At 45.8% G+C, this 19,905-nt stretch overlaps 1 protein-coding gene across 1 annotated transcript in view; it reads right to left on the bottom strand.

The window, feature by feature from the left end:
* Window positions 1-19,905, bottom strand: part of PKD1 (polycystin 1, transient receptor potential channel interacting) — a 121,228-nt gene that overhangs the window by 63,173 nt on the left and 38,150 nt on the right. Inside the window, exons 3-7 of the mRNA XM_088657260.1 lie at window positions 6,847-6,918; window positions 4,836-4,907; window positions 3,701-3,870; window positions 1,937-2,605; window positions 146-329 (exon numbers count right to left, since the gene is read on the bottom strand). Coding sequence (XP_088513386.1) covers window positions 146-329; window positions 1,937-2,605; window positions 3,701-3,870; window positions 4,836-4,907; window positions 6,847-6,918 — 1,167 coding nt within the window. The remainder of the gene's footprint in view (window positions 1-145; window positions 330-1,936; window positions 2,606-3,700; window positions 3,871-4,835; window positions 4,908-6,846; window positions 6,919-19,905) is intronic.

The raw sequence follows: 19,905 nt of genomic DNA, 5'->3' as shown, positions 1-19,905 counted from the left end.
AGAGTATTTGGAGGGGAAGCCATGACTGTTTAAAGTGGTATCATAGTACCTTAAATGTAGGGTGCGAATGTGACCCTTAACAAACCTCAACAAGTATCACCTTATTGCAGGTAATTAAAGAACCATCTATCTTTTAATCACTTACCTGGTGACGCGGGACACTAAGAAGCTCTGGATCTGGGGGCTGCTGACGAAGGCCAGCGTACCGTTGCCATATTCCCAGCAATGCTGCTGAGCCTCTGGCCATTCTGCTTTCTCCGCCACCAGCCAATAGCAGTGGCTGTTGCCAGGGAAGACCAAGCTATCCAAGGGGCACACTGGCTGGACCGCTGTGGAGGAAGCATCAACATGTTCAGGCTGCTTCATGGAAGCTCAAGGTTCAAACTCTTGTCTTTCCTGACCAAGCTATGGTAACAAAGTCATGGAAGAACCCCAGGGCAGCCAAGGCCAAAATGAAGAGCATTACCTTACAGAGCTTATTTTAGCAAAAGTCGCCTAAATAACGTGGATGAGTATAGGGAGAAAAGAAATCCTGGTAACTCTCTACTGAGCAAAACTGGACAAAAACAATTTGAGGAGAAAGTAACAGAGAGGTTTTTCCTTTGTTGCTCCAGGCCTTGTACAGAGCAGGGAGACATTCAACCAAACACACAAAAGAGAAACCCCCTCACAAGTGGACAGTCAATAAGGGAATGTGATATCTCAAGAAACCACAGGCCACTCTGCCTGGTTGCTAGGCAACACCTTCACCCCACCCTGCCTATTGAATTTAACACTAACAGAAATAATTAACTAGATTTGATTTGAGGTAGTCTACCTCCCTAAGTAGTAATACTCCTTTTAATTAGTTTTCTTTTAACCAATTGTTAAAACTTATACTTATTGTCTATTTTTAGATATTCTTGTCTTCTTTTATTGTTTTTATGTATTGCATATTTATGTGTGCTGGTCAAGAACCGTAACAATAAATCAAATCAAATAATTAACTAGGGATTAATTAAATAAATGATTCAAAAATATATCCCACATTTCCTTCCAAGGAGCTCAAGGTGGTGTATTTCCCCCTCACCCCATTTTATCCCCACAACAACCCTGTGAGGTAGATGAGGCTGAGAGACAGTGACTGGTCCAAGGTCATCCAGTGAACTTCACGGCTGAGGGGGGACTTGAACCCTGGTCTCCCAGGTCACCCAGTCCATCATTCTAACCACTGCACAACACTGTTTCTCTCTTCCCTGCTCAGAGCTACAATTCCCAGAGTGGTTTAACAATCAATCCCTCTTCACAGGGAACTCTGAAAATTGTAGCTCTGTGAGGGGAATCTGGACCTCCTTACAACCCTCAGCACCCTTAATGAACGACAGCTCCCAGAATTCTTTGGGGGAAGAAGCCCTGACGGTTTAAAATGGCATCATAGCACTTTAAAAGTGAATGGGGCTTAAGTTCTACTACTGAAATTCATACACCTCAATCAGTTATGGCCATTAATTTCAGTGGCTTACTATACGTACGTATGGCTTAAAGGTAAAGGGTAAAGGGGCCCCTGACCATCAGCTCCAGTCGTGTACGACTCTGGGGTTGTGGCGCTCATCTCGCTCTATAGGCCGAGGGAGCCGGCGTTTGTCCGCAGACAGCTTCCGGGTCATGTGGCCAGCATGACAAAGCTGCTTCTGGCGAAGCAGAGCAGCGCACGGAAACGCCATTTACCTTCCCACCGGAGCAGTACCTATTTATCTACTTGCACTTTGATGTGCTTTCGAACTGCTAGGTGGGCTTATGCAGATATATATACCCTGTATATTTGCATTGCTGTAACCTGTCCAGGGATCTTGTAATGACGGGTGGGTAAGAAATTGGGAACAACAACAACATCATCAACAACAACAATGTGAAGTTGCCAGCTCTGTCTCTCCTCATCAGACAATACTCAACTCACTTTGTCTGGGCTCCTTCTCCTGCGCTGTGATGCTATACACAGCTGACAGGTCAGTTCCCCCTCGATTCCTTATCTGCAACCTCAAACTTTCATTTGTCTTCACCAAACGAGGACACTGAAGCTCTATCTCCTCTGGGGGTGCCACCACCGTGACATTGGTCTGTGCGGACGTCAACCGGCCACCGGAAAAGATGGCAACCGTAACGCTGTACTGCCCAGGTGACATGTACTGGTGGAGGACAGTTGTCTTGGTGGTGTTCAGAAGGCCTGTGTGGTCCCCAAAGTCCCACCGAAAGGTGTCAATGGGAATTGGGGCCCAGACGCTGAAAGCTACCCCTTGGTAAGGGGCAAAAGGAGCGTCAGGCCCCACCAAGGAAATGGGCAGCTGTGCCGGGAAGACATTCCGAACGAGGGCAGGGCCGCCACACATAGGCCCTCCGGGAGGCACGTCACAAAAGGGCAAGCAGTCCGAGGAAGAGTTTGGTTCAAGAGCAATGCCACACAGGCAGTGCGCCTCATGGCTGAAGCCCGCGTAGTCCTGCCCTCCAGCAAAGCAAAAAGCGCCGCATGTCTCTTTCGTCAGGTTCTGAGGGAGGGTGGAGGTGAACAGGACAATGGGATCGGCCACACCTGTGTTGTTGTCTGTCAGGCAGGCAATGTAGTCAGCGTCTGCAAAGATGGCGGAGGGGCGGGGAAAGAGAACAAAACAAATAAGGTCTCACATAAATACAGAATTCCAAATTATAGTTCTCAAGTCATTAGGCCAGCGGCGGGGAACCTCCAGCCTGGAGGCTCAATGTGGCCCTTCAGGATTCTCTATCAGGCCCTCAGAACTCTCACAGGCCACATGCCCTAAGATGCGGCCCTCACCAGCCCTGATCTGTAGCCTCTTCAGCTGCTTTTGCCTGTCTGGAACCTTCTCTGAACTGTCAACAATGAGCTGCCCTGTCTGTGTGGCACCCGCTATCTTGTACACGGCTTGGATTTATTTATTTTCAATTTACTTTCTGAGCAAGCAGTTTACGGGTTGCAGCTAATGTGGGTCCTACTCTGAGTAGACCCACTGAAAATAATGGGTGTGAATTAGGTCTACTAATTGCAGGCGGTCGACTCTGAATAAAAAGTTAGTTGAATACAACCCCATGGATTTTCTAAGTAAAACAAATACATAATCCTCACTTCCCTATATGGTGAATATTTCCACTTTTGCTGGTTCAAAAAAAACAGAGCTGATAAGCTGATATTCTTATCTCAATGCAGCACAATGGAACTTCATAAAATGGGACTAAAAGGCATCTATTTTTGTAACATCCTTCAGAGACAGGCCAGACTTGCATACCAGACTGGTACATTCCCTTTCTTGAACCAACATGCTCATGTCTCCCGTTATAAAAAGAAAACCTTGAATTGGCCTGACTTAATCAACCCGCCATTATTTATTTATTTCCCAGACTTCACCTAAGTTCCCATTGTGGGCTACAGTATTAAAAACAACTTTCAACTATAATGCCCACACTCCCATCCATAGCAAACAGAGGAGAGGCGCCTCCCCCCCCCCCACTGATGAGGTGGCTGATATAGGACATGCTTGCACGACATTGTGGACCCTGTCTCTTTCTCTGCTTCCCCCCCCCCCCATGTGGCCGCCATTTTGTCTTCTGCCACACCTTACAGCAGCCATTTTGTGACTGGCAGCGCTCACTCAACATTCTGAATGTGCCCATCAGCCCAAATAATTGTCGGCATCTCCTGTCCTAGCCTCACCGCAAGTAACTTCGCTGAACGACACGTTGAAGAGCGGGATGTTTGCCACCTCAGGAGGCTGAGCGCATCTCGTTTCCGACCGACGCACAACCTTCACTCTTCTCTCTTCCACCCAGCGGGGGAGCCAGGCAAGGCGGCAGTCACAAAGGAACGGGTTCAGGCTTAAGTTTCTGAAAGCAGGCAGAGGAGTGAAATGAAAGGCACATACTCCTGACAAGCAAAAGGCAGCCTTTAAAAAAATTATTTTCCTACCAATAACCGCTGTTACTTATAAGGATTCCCGCCCCCGCCCCCCCCCAATTTATAAGTGCCTTGCAATTTCACATTGGATGGGTTGCTACAGGATTTCTCTGGCCTAGGAAGAGAACACAATATCTCCAGTAGGTTTCCAAAGGATTATGACAAAGTCTGTCAAAAGCTATGACACATTAATGGCAAGCCCTCAGAAATGTCAGAGCTAAACAATGGGAAATTTCTTTGCTGCTGTGAACCTACTTTCGGCAATGCTACACACCAAAGATTAGTGGGATGGAAATGTGGGATTGTAATTTAGAGATTAACTTTCTAGGGTCTCTGCAGCTGCTACCAACAAAGGTGGCACTAGAATACCGTAGCATTGCCATATATATATATATTTTTTTAAAAAAATCCCAGGAAACCACCAAAAGTTGTTGACATATGGCAGCCCTACACTAGAAGTGCTGTAGTGGTGTCAGACCCGGGAGATCAGGGTTCAAATCCCTTTTCAGTCATGAACAGGCATCCCCAAACTGCAGCCCTCCAGATGTTTTGGCCTACAACTCCCATGGTCCCTAGCTAACAGGACCAGTGGTCAGGGATGACGGGAATTGTAGTCCAAGACATCTGAAGGGCCGAAGTTTGGGGATGCCTGTCATGAAGCTCACCTTGGGACAATCACTGCCTCTCAGCCTAACCTATCTCAAAGGGTTGTTGTGTGGATTAAACAGTGAGGGAGAGAACTACAGTATGAGTTTCACCTTGACTTCCTTGAGGGGTGGGCATGAAACATGGACTATAAATGCAATAAACCCACTGCACTATTACATAAGAAAAAGGAGGAAAAGAAACAATAATCTCTTGAAAAGACATGGAAATTTAGCATGCTCAGACTTACATTTCACTTAAATTAAATAAATTATCAAATATTCCATCTTGTAATGAAGAAATCTTGTTGTTGCTTATATCTCTGCAGTCAGGGAGAGACAAAGAACAAAATTATCTTGAGTACTATCTTGAGTACAAAAAGGCTTCGTTTTCTTGCCTAGACCCCCACATCCTGCCCCATATCAGCTGGAATGAAACAAGAGAGAAAAGAACCAGAGTCCTTGCTAATTTAGCAACAGCCTAAATAGGTTTAAACTACATGTTACGTCATATTTTAGAGATGCATGTTTAGCATTTCCAGAAATAATAAAAAAAAGGATTAGGAATGTGATGCATGGAGACAAGGGACTTTAATAACACTTTCCTACACTCCCTGCAATGTCATTTCCCTGACACAGGTCGCTCCACCATCTGGCAAGTTCCCTTTATCCAGGTGGTTTGTGGCAGGAAAATGGCACAGGGAGGAAATGGTTAAAGCCTCCGGAGGTTTTTTGGTGGGCGAGGGGAGAAAGGAAAGTGGCAGGAGAGGGAAAATGGTGAGAACTAAATTAGGCTTTTTAAAAAGCAAGTTTAATGTCATATGTTGTTTGGCCCTTAAATCCCACTTTTTCATATAAGCCCTTAGAGCTGGTTTCCGTCTGACACTGGCTTTCAGCCCAGAGTGGGATGCCAGCCTTGGTGCCTTTTCAGACCAAGGTACCCTGAGTATAAAACTGCAGCTAATTGTTGTTGGCTACGTTGGCCTTCTCCTTACACCACCTCTCCTTTCCTGCTCCAGGAGGAGCCAACAGGCCCCAAGATGCGTCAAAAATGTCCGTCCACCCAACCGACCACTTAGGGCTGATGGCCCATCCGACACTGTTCTCCTTTTTCCCTTTTCAAGAAGGATAATATTGTTCAATGAATAGAGGGCAAAGGCTTTGGCTCGCTAGGGTAATGACGTTCTGAGGAAACCAGGGAACCAGAGCGGCTCAAATCACAGCCCATTTTGCTTTTTAAAACCTCATTCTGTGGTAGGGATGCAGGGCTGTGCGAGAGAGAAATTCATTTGCGCTTCCCAAAACAGAACACAGTTATCCTTCAAAGTTTGCTCTTCTCTGAATTTTGTGATGCGGTTATCTAACCGAAAACTGAGTTTTTAACCTCCCCCCCCCCTTTTGCCTCTGGTCCTGCTCATCACTGGCACCTGGTGCCTAAGACGAGGAAATGTGGCCCTCAGGCTTTGCTCCATGCTAACAGAAGTCAATATTCTGCATTAATGAAATGCAAATTCTGCACTAAGAAAAGAATGAAATCTGTGCTTTGTACAAATCATGCAAAGGTGCCCAGCTCCTTCTCCTGCGGAATAGCCCTTGAACAACATGGACCTCATTCCCCTCCCCTGATCTTAGCCCAAAGTGTCCCTATACTTTGGACCTCAATGTCACAGCATTAAGAGATTTCTTTTAAAATTTAAAGCAGGGATTCCACACACGATGAATGCAGCACTCACTCATAGGCAAATCTGTCAGTTCTTGTTCCGGCAGTTTCTCATTTCTCCAGTCTTAAATTCACGTCTTCACATTTCCAGATCAGTTGGTGATTATTATTATTTTAATCCTCGTGAAAATCAACGTCTTTCTGTGAATTTCTTCCTAATACACATATTTTCGCATGCAGTTTTTGCAAAATGATTTCCTCTTACTATAATTCCTTTTCGTAACTTATTTTCAATAACATGTGGCTTTTTGTGCACGCCTTACCTTTTTGTGCACATCACTTGGCTGACATTGCAACATTCGGAGAAGTGCAAATTTTGAAGGGCGGCTGTGTTTCGGTTCACTTACTGTGTTGGAATGTGTCAATTATGCAGGTTCGCCTTTAAATGTGAACTTAATCCCTGCTCAGTCCCACCTTTCCTACGTGACGATGGGATCACAAAATACTCACAGGCCTGGATGATGGGAGGCTTGCCAAATACCAAAAAAGGGAAGGCAAATTTAAATGCTGCAAGATTTTAAAGGATGTAACAAGACACTCACAATTTTGTCAGGGAAGTCAGCTGTGCAAATGCCTCGACGTTTAAAACACTGATCTTGTTACTGGAAAGATTCCTAGAGAGAGAGAGAGAATAGAGCTTGTTATCGTTCACATTTTATTTAGTCTTTGTTCCATCATCCTGGCTTCAAAAGTGCTTGTCTGTCTCCCTACTTCATTCCAGACTCAGACAAAAAGCTGTTTTTTGGCATGTGAAAACAGAGAGATTCACTTAGCCAAAGACAACACCTTTCAGCTATAAGCCACTCACAATTCCTAAAGCTGGATTATCCATTGTAGGAAAATGAGGCCATATATGAATAAAAATAGCCCAAAATATTTCAAAGGTAAAATACATTCCGGTGGAATTGGCAAAGGACCAATTATTGTTGTTTAAAAAAATGTACTGCATGTAGTACATTTTATTAAAAAATTGTAAACCTTAGTAAGTTTATTTTTATTAATTTTCATGTGCTAAAAACATTTCTCACAAAAAGAAAGGTATTAGATAGAAGCACGCATGCACATAAAATCATAAACGAACTCACCAATGGTATTCCTATAAATAGCCACTTATAAAACATCAATAAATATTAAATATTTTATACTTCATAAGTCTGCTTATAAATTTTCCATTATTAAATTAAATATTAAATGTGATAACATGAATCTCCTCTATCTTCGGTTATTCCTAACTCCTTTCTTAAATATATATTGTCCTACTAATCTTCACCCTTCCAATTTTCCTCTATAACCCCCTGCTTCTTTAGCATAATTTTGAACTTAATAATTTATGTTTATTCCCAGATTTTCTTTTTTCTTTTTTTAAACAAAAAAATAAATATTCCAGCTATATTTATCGCTTCTTGTATTTTAACACACAATAATAGTCAGAAAATTAGATTAATAAGGATTAATAAGGATTTATTTAATAAATTTACTTAGCAAAAATTAATAAAAGTTATCCTGCTAAAAAAACGGGGGGAGGGGGAGAAAAGAAAAAATCAAAGATCATATATATACCATCAATTTGGACCTCCTGTCAATTCCCAGATTTTCACCATTCGCTCATTTTAACCTGGCTTACTGTTTTTCTTCCCATGTTTTAGCATGCATAATCATTGTGAAAGTTGAGATATACAATATCTGAGCTTGATTTTTATTTTTGTGTATTCTTGGGTTGTTCAAACCATTTAAGAAACCATTTTGCAAATCAAATTCCATTTTAAAATCCATGTAAGGTTATACCCAAGTGAATAATGAATCTGGAACAAGCCCTTTTAAGATTTAACACAGGTGTTACAGTTGACATGAAGGGGAACCTCTGGTCACGCCCTTTTTCTAACCTAAATGGGAACTTTCATATCTGGAGGTGATGCAAAGTCCCATTCTGGATGCAGAAATGAGACTCTGTGGTTCTCGTTCCTCTCTTCCCTCCTCTGTAAAATCTGATATACATGTCTTGTTCCAAAACATATATATATTTTTTAAAAAGCAATTTTTTAAAATTGACCAGTTCCTTGAGGATCTCTTGCCTTAGCTTTTAAGGGGAGAACTGAGGCATGTTCTGGCAACTTCTCAGCTGGTTTACTGCAATACAGTATATTGATTGTGGGGCTGCAACTGAGACCCAGGTACAATTACATTGCATCAGTTCTAAAACAGAAGTATTAGTTACTCGTTTGCTTTGGAACGCAATCCAAGGTGCTGGTGCTCAACTTGAAAACTATGCAGTAGGAAATGCACATCATTTCCTCTTCATTCCATTTCCTCCAACGAAGCACATTGGCTCTTATGGGTGCTTAGAACAGGGGCGAGCTCTTCCCAACTCCACTGACCTATTAACTTTTCTCACACCACCAATATTTGCCAATATTCTGCTTGTTTGACGCATTCCTCACTCACCCACCCGCACCAGACAGAATCTCGGGAACATTCTGTGACATCAGACCGACTCTGCCAGTGCGAGACTTTGCTAGCAACAGGCTAGGAAGTGTTCGGAGGGTAGGGTTGCCAGACTCAATAGAGGACAGGACTTCTGTGCCTTTAATTGCCCTGCTCTCTTTTGAGTCTGGACACCTTAAAGAGAAACCAGCAGACCCTTTGCTTGGAAATTAAACAAAGGGTCTGCTGGTTTCTCTTTAAGGTTTCCAGACTCAAAAGAGAGCAGGGCAATTAAAGGCACAGAAGTCCTGTCCTCTATTGAGTCTGGCAACCCTATCGGAGGGCCTTTTTAAAAATCCCAGCTTTCATTTCAGACTTAATTTAAACCCAATCAAGTGGCTAAAACAAAACAGGATTTGGTTGAAAAGGGATTTTTTCAGTTGGCCAAACCACAGTTCCCAAACGCAATTCCCCCTCCTCCCCAAGCTAGAAGAATATAAAATAAAAGAAGAAAAGAATATAAAAATAAAATAAAACTGAAAGTATTATTATTATTATTCTCCTCCTCCTCCGAAGTCAAGTTATAACTTTGGGATAAATGAAGTCTTTCAAAAGAGACTTTTTAGCTAAGATGCAGACAGGATAGGTATGAAATATTCAATGGATTTGAAGTCTTCTTTGAAAGGTTTGGGAAAGGGGTGTAATTCCTTTCCTTTGTTCCCTCCTTTCCCTTTATTGCCTTCAGCTTAATAGCACATTAAAAAGAGAACTGCCAACACATACATTTTGCAAAACTCTTTAATTTAATGCATGCAAATTAAAGCTCACAAAGATGCTTGCAGCCGCTCTCCCCCCCCCCCCCCGCTTCCTGATTGCAGAATGCTCAGGAGCAACCGTGCAAAATCCTTGGCGCCTGCAAAGGAGTTCTTCTCATTTGACACCAAGGATCATTTCTGCCTACTCCCACTCACGAGGCTGGAGACCAAGAACACCAGATTTGCTCTGAAGGATCAATACCACAGCAGCTCCGCTCAAGACTGGCTGGCCCCTCTCCACTTGGTACGGACGCTGTTGTTTTTATAGCTCAAACACCATTTTCCTTGGCTCTTCGCTGCGTACATCTAGTCCCAAACTGCTTAGGAGGGTTTTCCACCTTCTATCCCAAATACCCAAACGATGTGCAGTGAAAATTCAGATTCTGCAAAGGCTTCTTTTGCGAAACGTCATTCTGCCCGGCCATTTGTTTGTCAAAGAGTGCTCGGTTTTAAAAAAAATAAGAGGTGCTGAAGCTCAGAACCAACTGACAGCCCTTGTGTCTTAGCACAGATTTTTAAAGCATTCATTTAAATATAAAGGCGAGGTACCTATTTAACTTTTTACTAATCGGAGGCAGCATACAACTAAAAGGAACAGCCAGAAAACAGTTGAAGAACCATGCAGGAACAAAGGGAATCTGCACATGTTCAAAGGCACTCTCTTCTCTGTTATTATTTGACACAGGCTCCAGCCAAACTCCAGAAAGAAGCTCTGGAGCAAAGACCTCATAAATCCTCGCTTAAACTGCAGGTGTTGCCTCTCTGGATAAGGAACACAATTGCTTACCTATTCCTCAAACACACACAATAGTAAGTTAAATTAAAAAAGGAGGAGGGGAAATTGAAATCAGGCATTCTACTTCTATTTGAGAAACGCTGGAACTCTGGCCTGTTACAGGGTTGTTGAAAGCAACTATTGTGACAAACCGGACTTCCTGAACTTGACACCCGCCATATGTTTTTGAACTACATCTCCCATCAGTCCCAACCAGCACAGCATTTTGGTTAGCTCCCACCACCAGCCCCGGCACTGCATGGTTTTTATGACTGGGGCTGATGGCAGCTGTAGTCCAAGACATCTGGAGGACACCAAGATGGGGAAGGCTGAGGACTCAGCTACCTTGGCAAAGAAAAATGGCTTTATATGCATTGTTTATGCATTCTAATACTGTGACAACAGATGGTGCTGTGGAGTTCCGTGTTTGCTAACCCGATTTCTCATACAAAGTTTGCAACATGTTTAACTGAAACACTTATTTGATGTGTCTAGATCCAGCCTGAGATAATCCACGTGAACCATGCTTGTCAATGACCACACACCTGGCTGCATCAGGCCAGTAAGAGGTTTAGGGTGGGATATTTAGAAAATTGGCTGTGTCCCCTTGCTCCTTTTCCTCTTAAGCCACAAATTACTAACTTAGGTTTGTGGGGGCAAGCAGGCTGATAAGCATTTTTGTGGGCTACTTGTGACCTGGTTTGCAGAGCAGACCTTCGCACTGGTAAGAATTCTGTGGGGTGTCTCACCTGGGGCAGCAGCATGTCTGCTCAAAAGGTCTCCCATATTTGGTTTTAAAAGCAAAACAAAATCTCCCTGCATATGGAACAGCAGCTCAGGGGGGAAGCTAGTCTCCCTGAGATGCTAGCTTTCAATGGAAAAGCAGGGTTTTCTTTTTAATGTGTGTGTGTGGGGGGGGGAGCAACTGGTCCTGCCATTCTGCCCCCCCACCTGCATATCAAAAGTGCTTTTTCTGACGGACCCTCATTTAAGCTGCGGCAGAGTTGTTTTCCTCCTGACGGCTGCCTTCTCATTCCTTTCCGTGCTGCTGCTCTGCTACCGTGTTTCCCCCTTTTTAAGACACCGTCTTATAACTTTTTTTCCTCAAAAAAACACAGGGTGGCTTACTTTCAGTGGGGTGTCTTATTTTTTTATTGCCGGTATGGTATTTATGGCTCAGGGCGCCGCTGGGCTCTCTTGAGTGCTCGGTGCTGCAGCAGCCACTGGTTCCAGGTGGCGGGGCGGCAGGCGTCCTTGACCAGGCCAGGTGGAGGCCGCTGGCTCAGGCGCTCTGCCCGCTGCTGCAGGGCGCTCCAAGCTCCTTGGCTGGGCCAGGCAAGGAAGAAGCAGTGAGCCCAGCGGTGGCGGCAAGCACGGAAGCAGTAGGGACGCTCTTGGAGCGCCGCTTCACAGCTGATCGCGCTCCTGCAGTGCCGGCCGCATGGAGTGACTCTGTGAGCGGAGGTGCCTGTGGGGGTTGGTTTCCGCGGCGTGGAAGTATGGCTTATTTTCGGGGTATGTCTTATATTTCTCAAATCCTTAAAAACCCTGCCATGGCTTACTTTATGACTATGTATTAAAAAAGGGGAAACAGGGTACCTCCCAGCCTCAAAGAGCTGTTATCATGAAGCTGTCACATTAGAATATACAGGAGGCCAAATGCCGCCCCCACCCCCAGCCGCTCAGCGGCCCCCTAGAGTCATGTGAGTGCAATGCTGGAGGTTTGCCATTTCAGTTGCTACTCTTAACTAAACAGCAAAATTGTTCTTCGGTTTCAAATGCCACCATCACCACGAGCCTCATGAGCGATGGACAAAATCTGTCCATTTCAGTTTCTCATTTTTCCAGTCTTAAATTTGCTTCCCTTCCATTTCTGCACAAGATTGCTATTCCCTCCCCCCCAAAAAAGAACACACAAAAATCCATAAGGGTTTTTGAGAGCATTTCTCTCCAGTGTGTGCATTGTTGTATGCAAAACATACACACGTATGTCACAATGAGACAATGGAGTGTTATCTCCGGGGTTCGCACCGCCTGCTGTGGCTGCAGAGACTGGTAAGTCATAACTGCAGCCTCCTGCATTGTTTTTTCTGCGTTAGCAGCACTGAAGTGACCACCCCGAGACCCAAGCCTGGGGAGTATGTATGGAGGTTTTGGACTGCCCAGACGACAAGGACACACACCCCACACCCCGTCCAGCTGATGTGATCCGAAGAAAAGCAGAGCAATAAATTTGGCACCAGTTTGGCTGCAGGAGTTGTTAGAAGGAACTCCTTCAAACACCTTAGGGACTCTACTCCACGTTTGTGTAGGGTTTACTCCTTAGCCCTTTCTTCTCCTGAAGATACCCTGCATCACTGCTGGGGTTTAGGACCAAAGTTTTCCTTCTCCCAGATGGGCTTCCTTTCCAGGTTGATGAGTCACATCTGCCCCTCACTTCCCTCTACAGCATGTGCAAAAACTGCCTTCTTGACTGCTGGAGCTACTATTGGTCTCGTCTGCTCAATCTGCTGGCGCCTGTCTTCGCATGCAGAGAAAGTACCCACCACACTGAGGGTATGAGACTCATCAGCTACCCTCACCTGGTTTAGCCTGCCAGTCAAAGCCATTTCCTGGGGTGTGGCCGCTATCGCATGATGACAGCTTCTAGGAGCCACAGCTCAGAGCTGAGTGCAGGGTGGGGACCAAAGGTGGACTACCCCAGAAGGAGCAAGTGTCCTCCACCAGAGGTAATAACTGTCCTCTAAGACCCCAGGGACATGGGTGGTGCTGTGGGTTAAACCACTGAGCCTAGGGCTTGCCGAAAGCACATCAAGGTGCAAGTAGATAAATAGGTACCGCTCCAGCAGTAAGGTAAACGGCTTTTCCGTGCACTGCTCTGGTTCATCAGAAGTGGCTTAGTCATGCTGGCCACATGACCCGGAAGCTGTACGCCTGCTCCCTTGGCCAGGAAAGCGAGATGAGCATCGCAACCCCAGAGTCATCCGCGACTGGACCTAATGGCCAGGGGTCCCTTTACCTTTTTAAGACCCCATACACCCCAGTGGAGTGTCAACCCCTTTAAAATAAATGAATGAAATGACAATAGGCGCCTGAAAGCCCACGTCACCCAGTTGCCAAGGAGGAACATGGCAGCTCTTACATTTATTTATTTCTCAAGGCCCACAAACACTTCTGTGCCATCACGGCACATGATTTGGAAATTGCTGGAAATTGGGAGTTGAGTCCCTTCCAACACTACAATTCTGTGATTTTATACCATTCTCTGACTGAGAATGCATTGAATGGAACTTGGAGAGGATAGGCTTTGCCACTGTATCGCTCCCTGCTGGATGGAGCAGATGTAAACTCCAGGCTTGACAACAGCAAAGTAGCAAGCCCCTGCGCCTGTTGTGCACTGAAGGCGCAACGCATGGCCTTGCCTTTGATGTAATCTGCATCGTGCATGCACTTCCTCCGGGGTGGCACAGGGGGCTGCTGTTGAGGCCCGTCCAAAGAACACATCATGTGAAACAGGCAACTGTTCCTTTGCCAAGTGTGATGTCATGTTCCCATTATGTCATCTGTAGGCCCGCTCTGTCTTTGTTTCTCCGGGAAAAGAAATAAAAAATAAGGGGGAAGGGGGAAAGAAGAAGAAAAAGAGACTGGCTTCAGATTCCTCCTCTCCTGGACCTTCTGGCAAACGGCATCCAGCCAGAGCCATAATGGGAAAAGCATCAAGGAAAGGCATCTGCCCAGATTCAGACGGGATTCACTGCAGCAGATGGTGCAAGTTTAGAAGAAGCACAATTGCAAACCAACGGGACAGGAGTACAGAAACTGCAAATGGGATACCAGTAGCGCAGTAGTCTGGGGTCATGGGGGGACAAAGACCCATTACTATTTCTGCAGCAGGGCCCTGCAGTCCCTGTCTCCAGTGTCCTAGAGCCTCCCAGTTAACATGAAAGGGAACTTTTTCAATCCATTACCCTCGAGGATGTGGACAGGCTGCTTGGACGCATGAAACCAACCACCTGTCTCCTTGATCCTTGCCCATCCTGGCTAATAAAAGCAAGCCGGGAAGGGCTGAGCGATGGGCTCTGCGGGGTGGTGAATGCTTCCCTCTGTGATGGAGCCTTCCAAGACCTGCTGAAAGAGGCGGTCATTAAACCACTTCTTAAAAAAAATAAATCTTTAGACCCGGCCAGTATGGCCAACTATCGCCCAGTCTCAAATCTTCCATTCTTGGACAAGGTGATTGAGGGGGTGGTTGTGAACAACTCCAGGCACACCTGGAGGATGCGGACCATTTGGATCCCTTCCAATTGGGATTCAGGCCTCATCATGGGACTGAAACTGCCTTGGTTGTGCTGGTTGATGATCTCCAGGAGGTTAGGGACAAAGGTAAGAGCTGTTTCCTAGTTCCGCTGGATCTCTCAGCGGCTTTTGACACCATCGACCATAACATCCTTCTGGACCGTCTAGAGGGGTTGGGAGCTGGGGGCACTGTGTCCAGAAAGTGGGGGGGGGATGAATGTTCAGACCCCTGGGCCCTCACTTGTGGGGTGCCTCAGGGTTCCGTCCTCTCCCCCATGCTTTTTAACATCTACATGAAGCCACTGGGAGTGATCATCAGGGGGTTTGGACTGGGTGTCCATCAATATGTGGATGATACCCAGCTCTAACTCTCTTTTAAATCAGAACCAGTGAAGGCAGTGAAGATCCTGTGTGAGTGCCTGGAGGCAGTTGGAGAATAGATGGCGGCTAATGTATTCAGGTTGAATCCTGACAAAACAGAAGTACTGTTTGTGGGGGACAGGAGGCGGGCAGGTGTGGAGGTCTCCATGGTCCTGAATGGGGTAACTGTGCCCCTGAAGGACCAGGTGCGCAGCCTGGGAGTCATTTTGGACTCACAGCTGTCCATGGAGGCGGAGGTCAATTCTGTGTCCAGGGCAGCTGTCTACCAGCTCCATCTGGTACGCATCTGCCCGCGGACTGTCTCACCAGAGTGGTGCATGCTCTAGTCATCTCTCGCTTGGACTACTGCAATGCGCTCTACAGGAGGCTACCTTTGAAGGTGACCCAGAAACTACAACTAATCCAGAATGTGGCAGTTAGACTAGTGGCTGGGAGCGGCCACCGAGACCATATAACACCAATCCTGAAAGACCTACATTGGATCCCAGTATGTTTCCGAACACATTCAAAGTGTTGGTGCTGACCTTTAAAGCCCTAAACAGCCTCGGTCCAGTATACCTGAAGGAGCGTCTCCAGCCCCATCGTTCTGCCCAGACACTGAGGTCTAGCACCGGGGGCCTTCTGGCAGTTCCCTCACTGCAAGAAGCAAAGCTACAGGGAACCAGGCAGAGGGCCTTCTCGGTAGTGGCGCCCGCCCTGTGGAACGCCCTCCCATCAGATGTCAAAGAGATAAATTACCTGACATTAAGAAGACATCTGAAGGCAGCCCTGTTTAGGGAAGTTTTTAATGTGTGACATTTTAATGTATTTTTAATCTTTGCTGGAAGCTGCCCACAGTGGCTGGGGAAACCCAGCCAAATGGGTGGGGTTCTAATATGTTGTTGTTGTTGTTGTTGTTGTTGCCACTATATGCTGCAAAAGCTAAGCATTTAGGAACACTGGAAACACAGAGTTTAGGAGAACGGTGTGCAATTTCTATTATGCACAATGGAACTTCAAGGAAAACACAACTCAAGTCACTCTGAAATAAGGTATCGGAGCACTCCAAATAATTTGCCCATGTACATGCAAAGAAAATAGTAGACCTGGCTGAAAGTCAACACATGGGAGATCTGCATTGATCATTGCAATGCATCTCTGATTATACACTAATATTATAATTATACAATAGTAATAATCTTTGAAGATTGCCTAATCTCCAAAGTCTGTGAGGAAGTATGGCTGGGACAATCATGAAGGGACCCTGCACTTTTGAATTTGCCAGGACGCTACTGGGGTCATCTGTCTTTTAGTGTGGCAGCAGCTACACTTTGGAACTCCCTGCCTATGGACAAGGTGCCTTCACTGTGCTCTTTTCAGTGCCTGCTAAAAACATGTTTGTTTAGACACATGTAGAATGTTTTAATCCGTTTCCAATTTATTGCTAATTTTTTTAAAAAAACGTTTTCAATAGTTGTTTTAACTGCTTTTACTGATAGATTTATTGTTATATTCTCTTTGTAAACAGTTTTGCAAGGTTCCTTAAAAACACACACACACACACACACACACACACACACACACACAAGCATTGTATACATTTTATGAAACAAGCAAACAAATGTCTAATGTTATTTCAGGACTGTCCGAAACCTCTGGATTTTCTCTCCAGAGACTAGAAGACTCCAAATTTGCAGCACATCTATGATGTGCTGTGTGGTTGTTGCATTCTCAGTTGTGGGAAACCAAGCCACTTGAAAAGGTATTGGTGACAGGAAGAATATAGGGAGCTCACTTACACTGAGTCAGGTCCTTGGTCCATCTTGCTCTGTAATATTGACACTGGCTGGCAGTAGGTCTCCAGGGTTTTAGACAAGGAGCCTTTTCTAACCCTACCTGGAGATACAGTACCTGGAGATACAGAACCTGAGACATTCGGCATGCAAAGCAGATGCTCTACTACTGAGCACCTATAATAGTGGCTTGCTTGAGGCTATCGAGTGTCTTGGTGAAAATTACACCCTGCAGCTTCCTGCCTCTCGAGCCACAAGTCTAAACCCAGAGTGCCAATTTGCATGTGCTCCTTCTGCAGCCGTCTGAAAACACTGTGGAAGTAATCTTCCAAAGCCCACTATAGGAAAGGAAATCGGGGTGGGGGGATCTTCTTTGACTATTTGGAATAAAGAAGGGAACAAAATCTCCGCAGGGAGACTCCCCCCCAGTCTCTATCCTGTGGTCCAGATTCTGCCTGACTCTTCCGCCTCTCAGCCAGGTTTATTACGGTATATTTAGTCATGATGCAAAGGAGGTTAATTTTAGAAGGATAATGGATTTTGGAAGCTGGAAGGGATCCCCTAGAGAAAACTGTACACTGAAAGCTCGATGTTTGCTTTCTCAGTATCAGCTGAACGTAGCGGACAAATGCTCCCATCAGCAACTTTCAGGCCTCAGAAAAGTTTCAGGTCAGTATCTAAGTACATGCTAGAAAACAGCCTTCCTTGGCCAAAACAGAAGGAGAAGAACCAACAGGATAAACTGCAGATCAGGTTTCTCGAAATCTAATGGGAGTTGTAGTTCAGCAATATCTGGCAGGTCAAAGGTTCCCCAGACATTGGAACGTAAGAAGCTGTCTTAATATTGCCAGTCCATCTAGCTCAGTAGTGTCTACACTGACAGGTAGCTGCTCTCTAGAGTTTCAGACAGGGGTCCCTCCTAGCCTTACCTGGAGATGCAGCTGAGGACAGAGCCTCAGACCTTCTGCACACAAAGTAGATGCTTTACCAATGAGCTATGGTCCTTCCCCCTGCCCAGAGGAAATCTCCTACTGCAGAGACCGGACGGAAGAGTGCTTTGAGGTAACTTCCTCTTGCATCTTTTTAATTAAAAGCCTTGGAGCAGTGCGGGGCTGGGATCCGGAAGCTATGCCATACAAAACAAGAACTGCTTTTTAAAAAAATGTTTTGATCTCCCCTTTTAGCAGTCGTAGAATCATAGAACTGTTGAAACCATAGCGTTGGAAGGGACTCTGAAGATCATCTAGTTCAACCTCCTATGCAGCTGTCCCATACGGGGATCAAACCTGAGACCTTGGGACAACAACAACAATAATAATATATTATTTATACCCCGCCCATCTGGCTGGGTTTCCCCAGCCACTCTTCCAACAGAAAAATAAAATAAAATAGTCGATTAAACATTAAAAGCCTCCCTAAACAGGGGTGCTTTCAGGTGTCCTCTGAAAGTCTGGTAGTTATTTTTCTTTTGACATCTGGTGGGAGGGCATTCCACAGGGCGGGTGCCACTACCGAGAAGGCCCTCTGCCTGGTTCCCTGTAACTTGGCTTCTCGCAGCGAGGGAACCGCCAGAAGGCCCTCGGCGCTGGACCTCAGTGTCTGGGCAGAGCAATAGGGGTGGAGACGCTCCTTCAGGTATACTGGACCGAGGCCGTTTAGAGCTTTAAAGGTCAGCACCAACACTTTGAATTGTGCTCGGAAACGTACTGGGAGCCAATGCAGGTCTTTCAAGACCGGTGTTATGTGGTCTCGGCGGCTGCTCCCGGTCACCAGTCTAGCTGCTGCATTCTGGATTAATTGTAGTTTCCGGGTCACCTTCAAAGGTAGCCCCACATAGAGCGCATTACAGTAGTCCAAGCGAGAGATAACTAGAGCATGCACCACTCTGGTGAGACAGTCTGCGGGCAGGTAGGGTCTCAGCCTGCGTACCAAATGGAGCTGATAAACAGCTGCCCTGGATACAGAATTAACCTGCGCCTCCATGGACAGCTGTGAGTCCAAAATGACTCCCAGGCTGCGCACCTGGTCCTTCAGGGGCACAGTTACACCATTCAGGACCAGGGAGTCGTCCCCCCCACCTGCCCGCCTCCTGTCCCCCACAAACAGTACTTCTGTCTTGTCAGGATTCAACCTCAATCTGTTAGCCGCCATCCAACCGCCAACTGCCTCCAGACACTCACACACTATCAGTACCACACACTAACCAACAGAGCTATCCAGGTGCTGGGTACCACTTTTCAACAGATCCATTTCAAAGAACGTTCTTCAGAAGCAAAACAGGACTCCAGAGCAGACCAAAGTTGGAACGAAGTGCATAAGGCTCTACTTGGTGGCTCAGAATACAATGGCAGAGACCTGTGTGAGACAATGGATACTTTGCTCAGGATGAGCCACTTGGGAAGCGGAAGCTACGAGGTCACTCTCTCTTCCTCTGGGTTGTCTGACTGACTCCTCCGCCACCAACCCGCACTGCCCAGCTGCAGCAAATAACAAAGGATGATGGAGAAGGGAGCACCATTCATTTTGTCAGATAGTCAGAAGGGAATTCTTCAAATATCCCACATGTGGCGATGTTCTAAAGGCCAGAACAATCCATCTGCCCTTTGGTCCAAAGAACTGGGAATCTGACCAGGGAAAAGGAATTAGCAAGTGACAGAATAGAAATTGGACGTCTCTTCTGTGCAAAAGAAAACCACCTGCCCTGGTTCCTAAGCCACGCTCGCCTTGAGACGTGGCAGAGTTGGGAGGGATCCCAAGGGTCATCTAGTACAAACCACTGCGATGCAGAAATCACAGCTAAAGAATCTCTGTCAGATGGCTACCCAACTTCTCTTGAAATTCCTCCAAAGAAGTCGAGTCCAGCATCTTCCAGGGTGATCAATTCCACTGTTAAACAGCTCTTACCCTCAGAAAGCTATTCCTAATGTTTTGGTCAGAATATCCTTTCTTGTCATTTGAATCCATTGGTTTGGGTCATATCCCCTAGAACAGCTGAAAACAAGCTTGCTCCGTTTTCTATGGGACAGCCGTTCAGATATTTGAAGATGACTATCATATGACCTCTCAGGCTCCTCTTATCCACACTAGACATACCTAACTCCTTCAACCATTCCTCATAAGGCTTGATTTCCAGTCCCTTGC

This window comes from Zootoca vivipara, chromosome 13, assembly GCF_965207765.1.
Source record: "Zootoca vivipara chromosome 13, rZooViv2.hap1.1, whole genome shotgun sequence".
Lineage (NCBI taxonomy): Eukaryota > Metazoa > Chordata > Lepidosauria > Squamata > Lacertidae > Zootoca > Zootoca vivipara.
The sequence above is the reverse complement of the archived record's forward strand: the minus strand, read 5'-3'. Positions and strand labels throughout refer to the sequence as shown.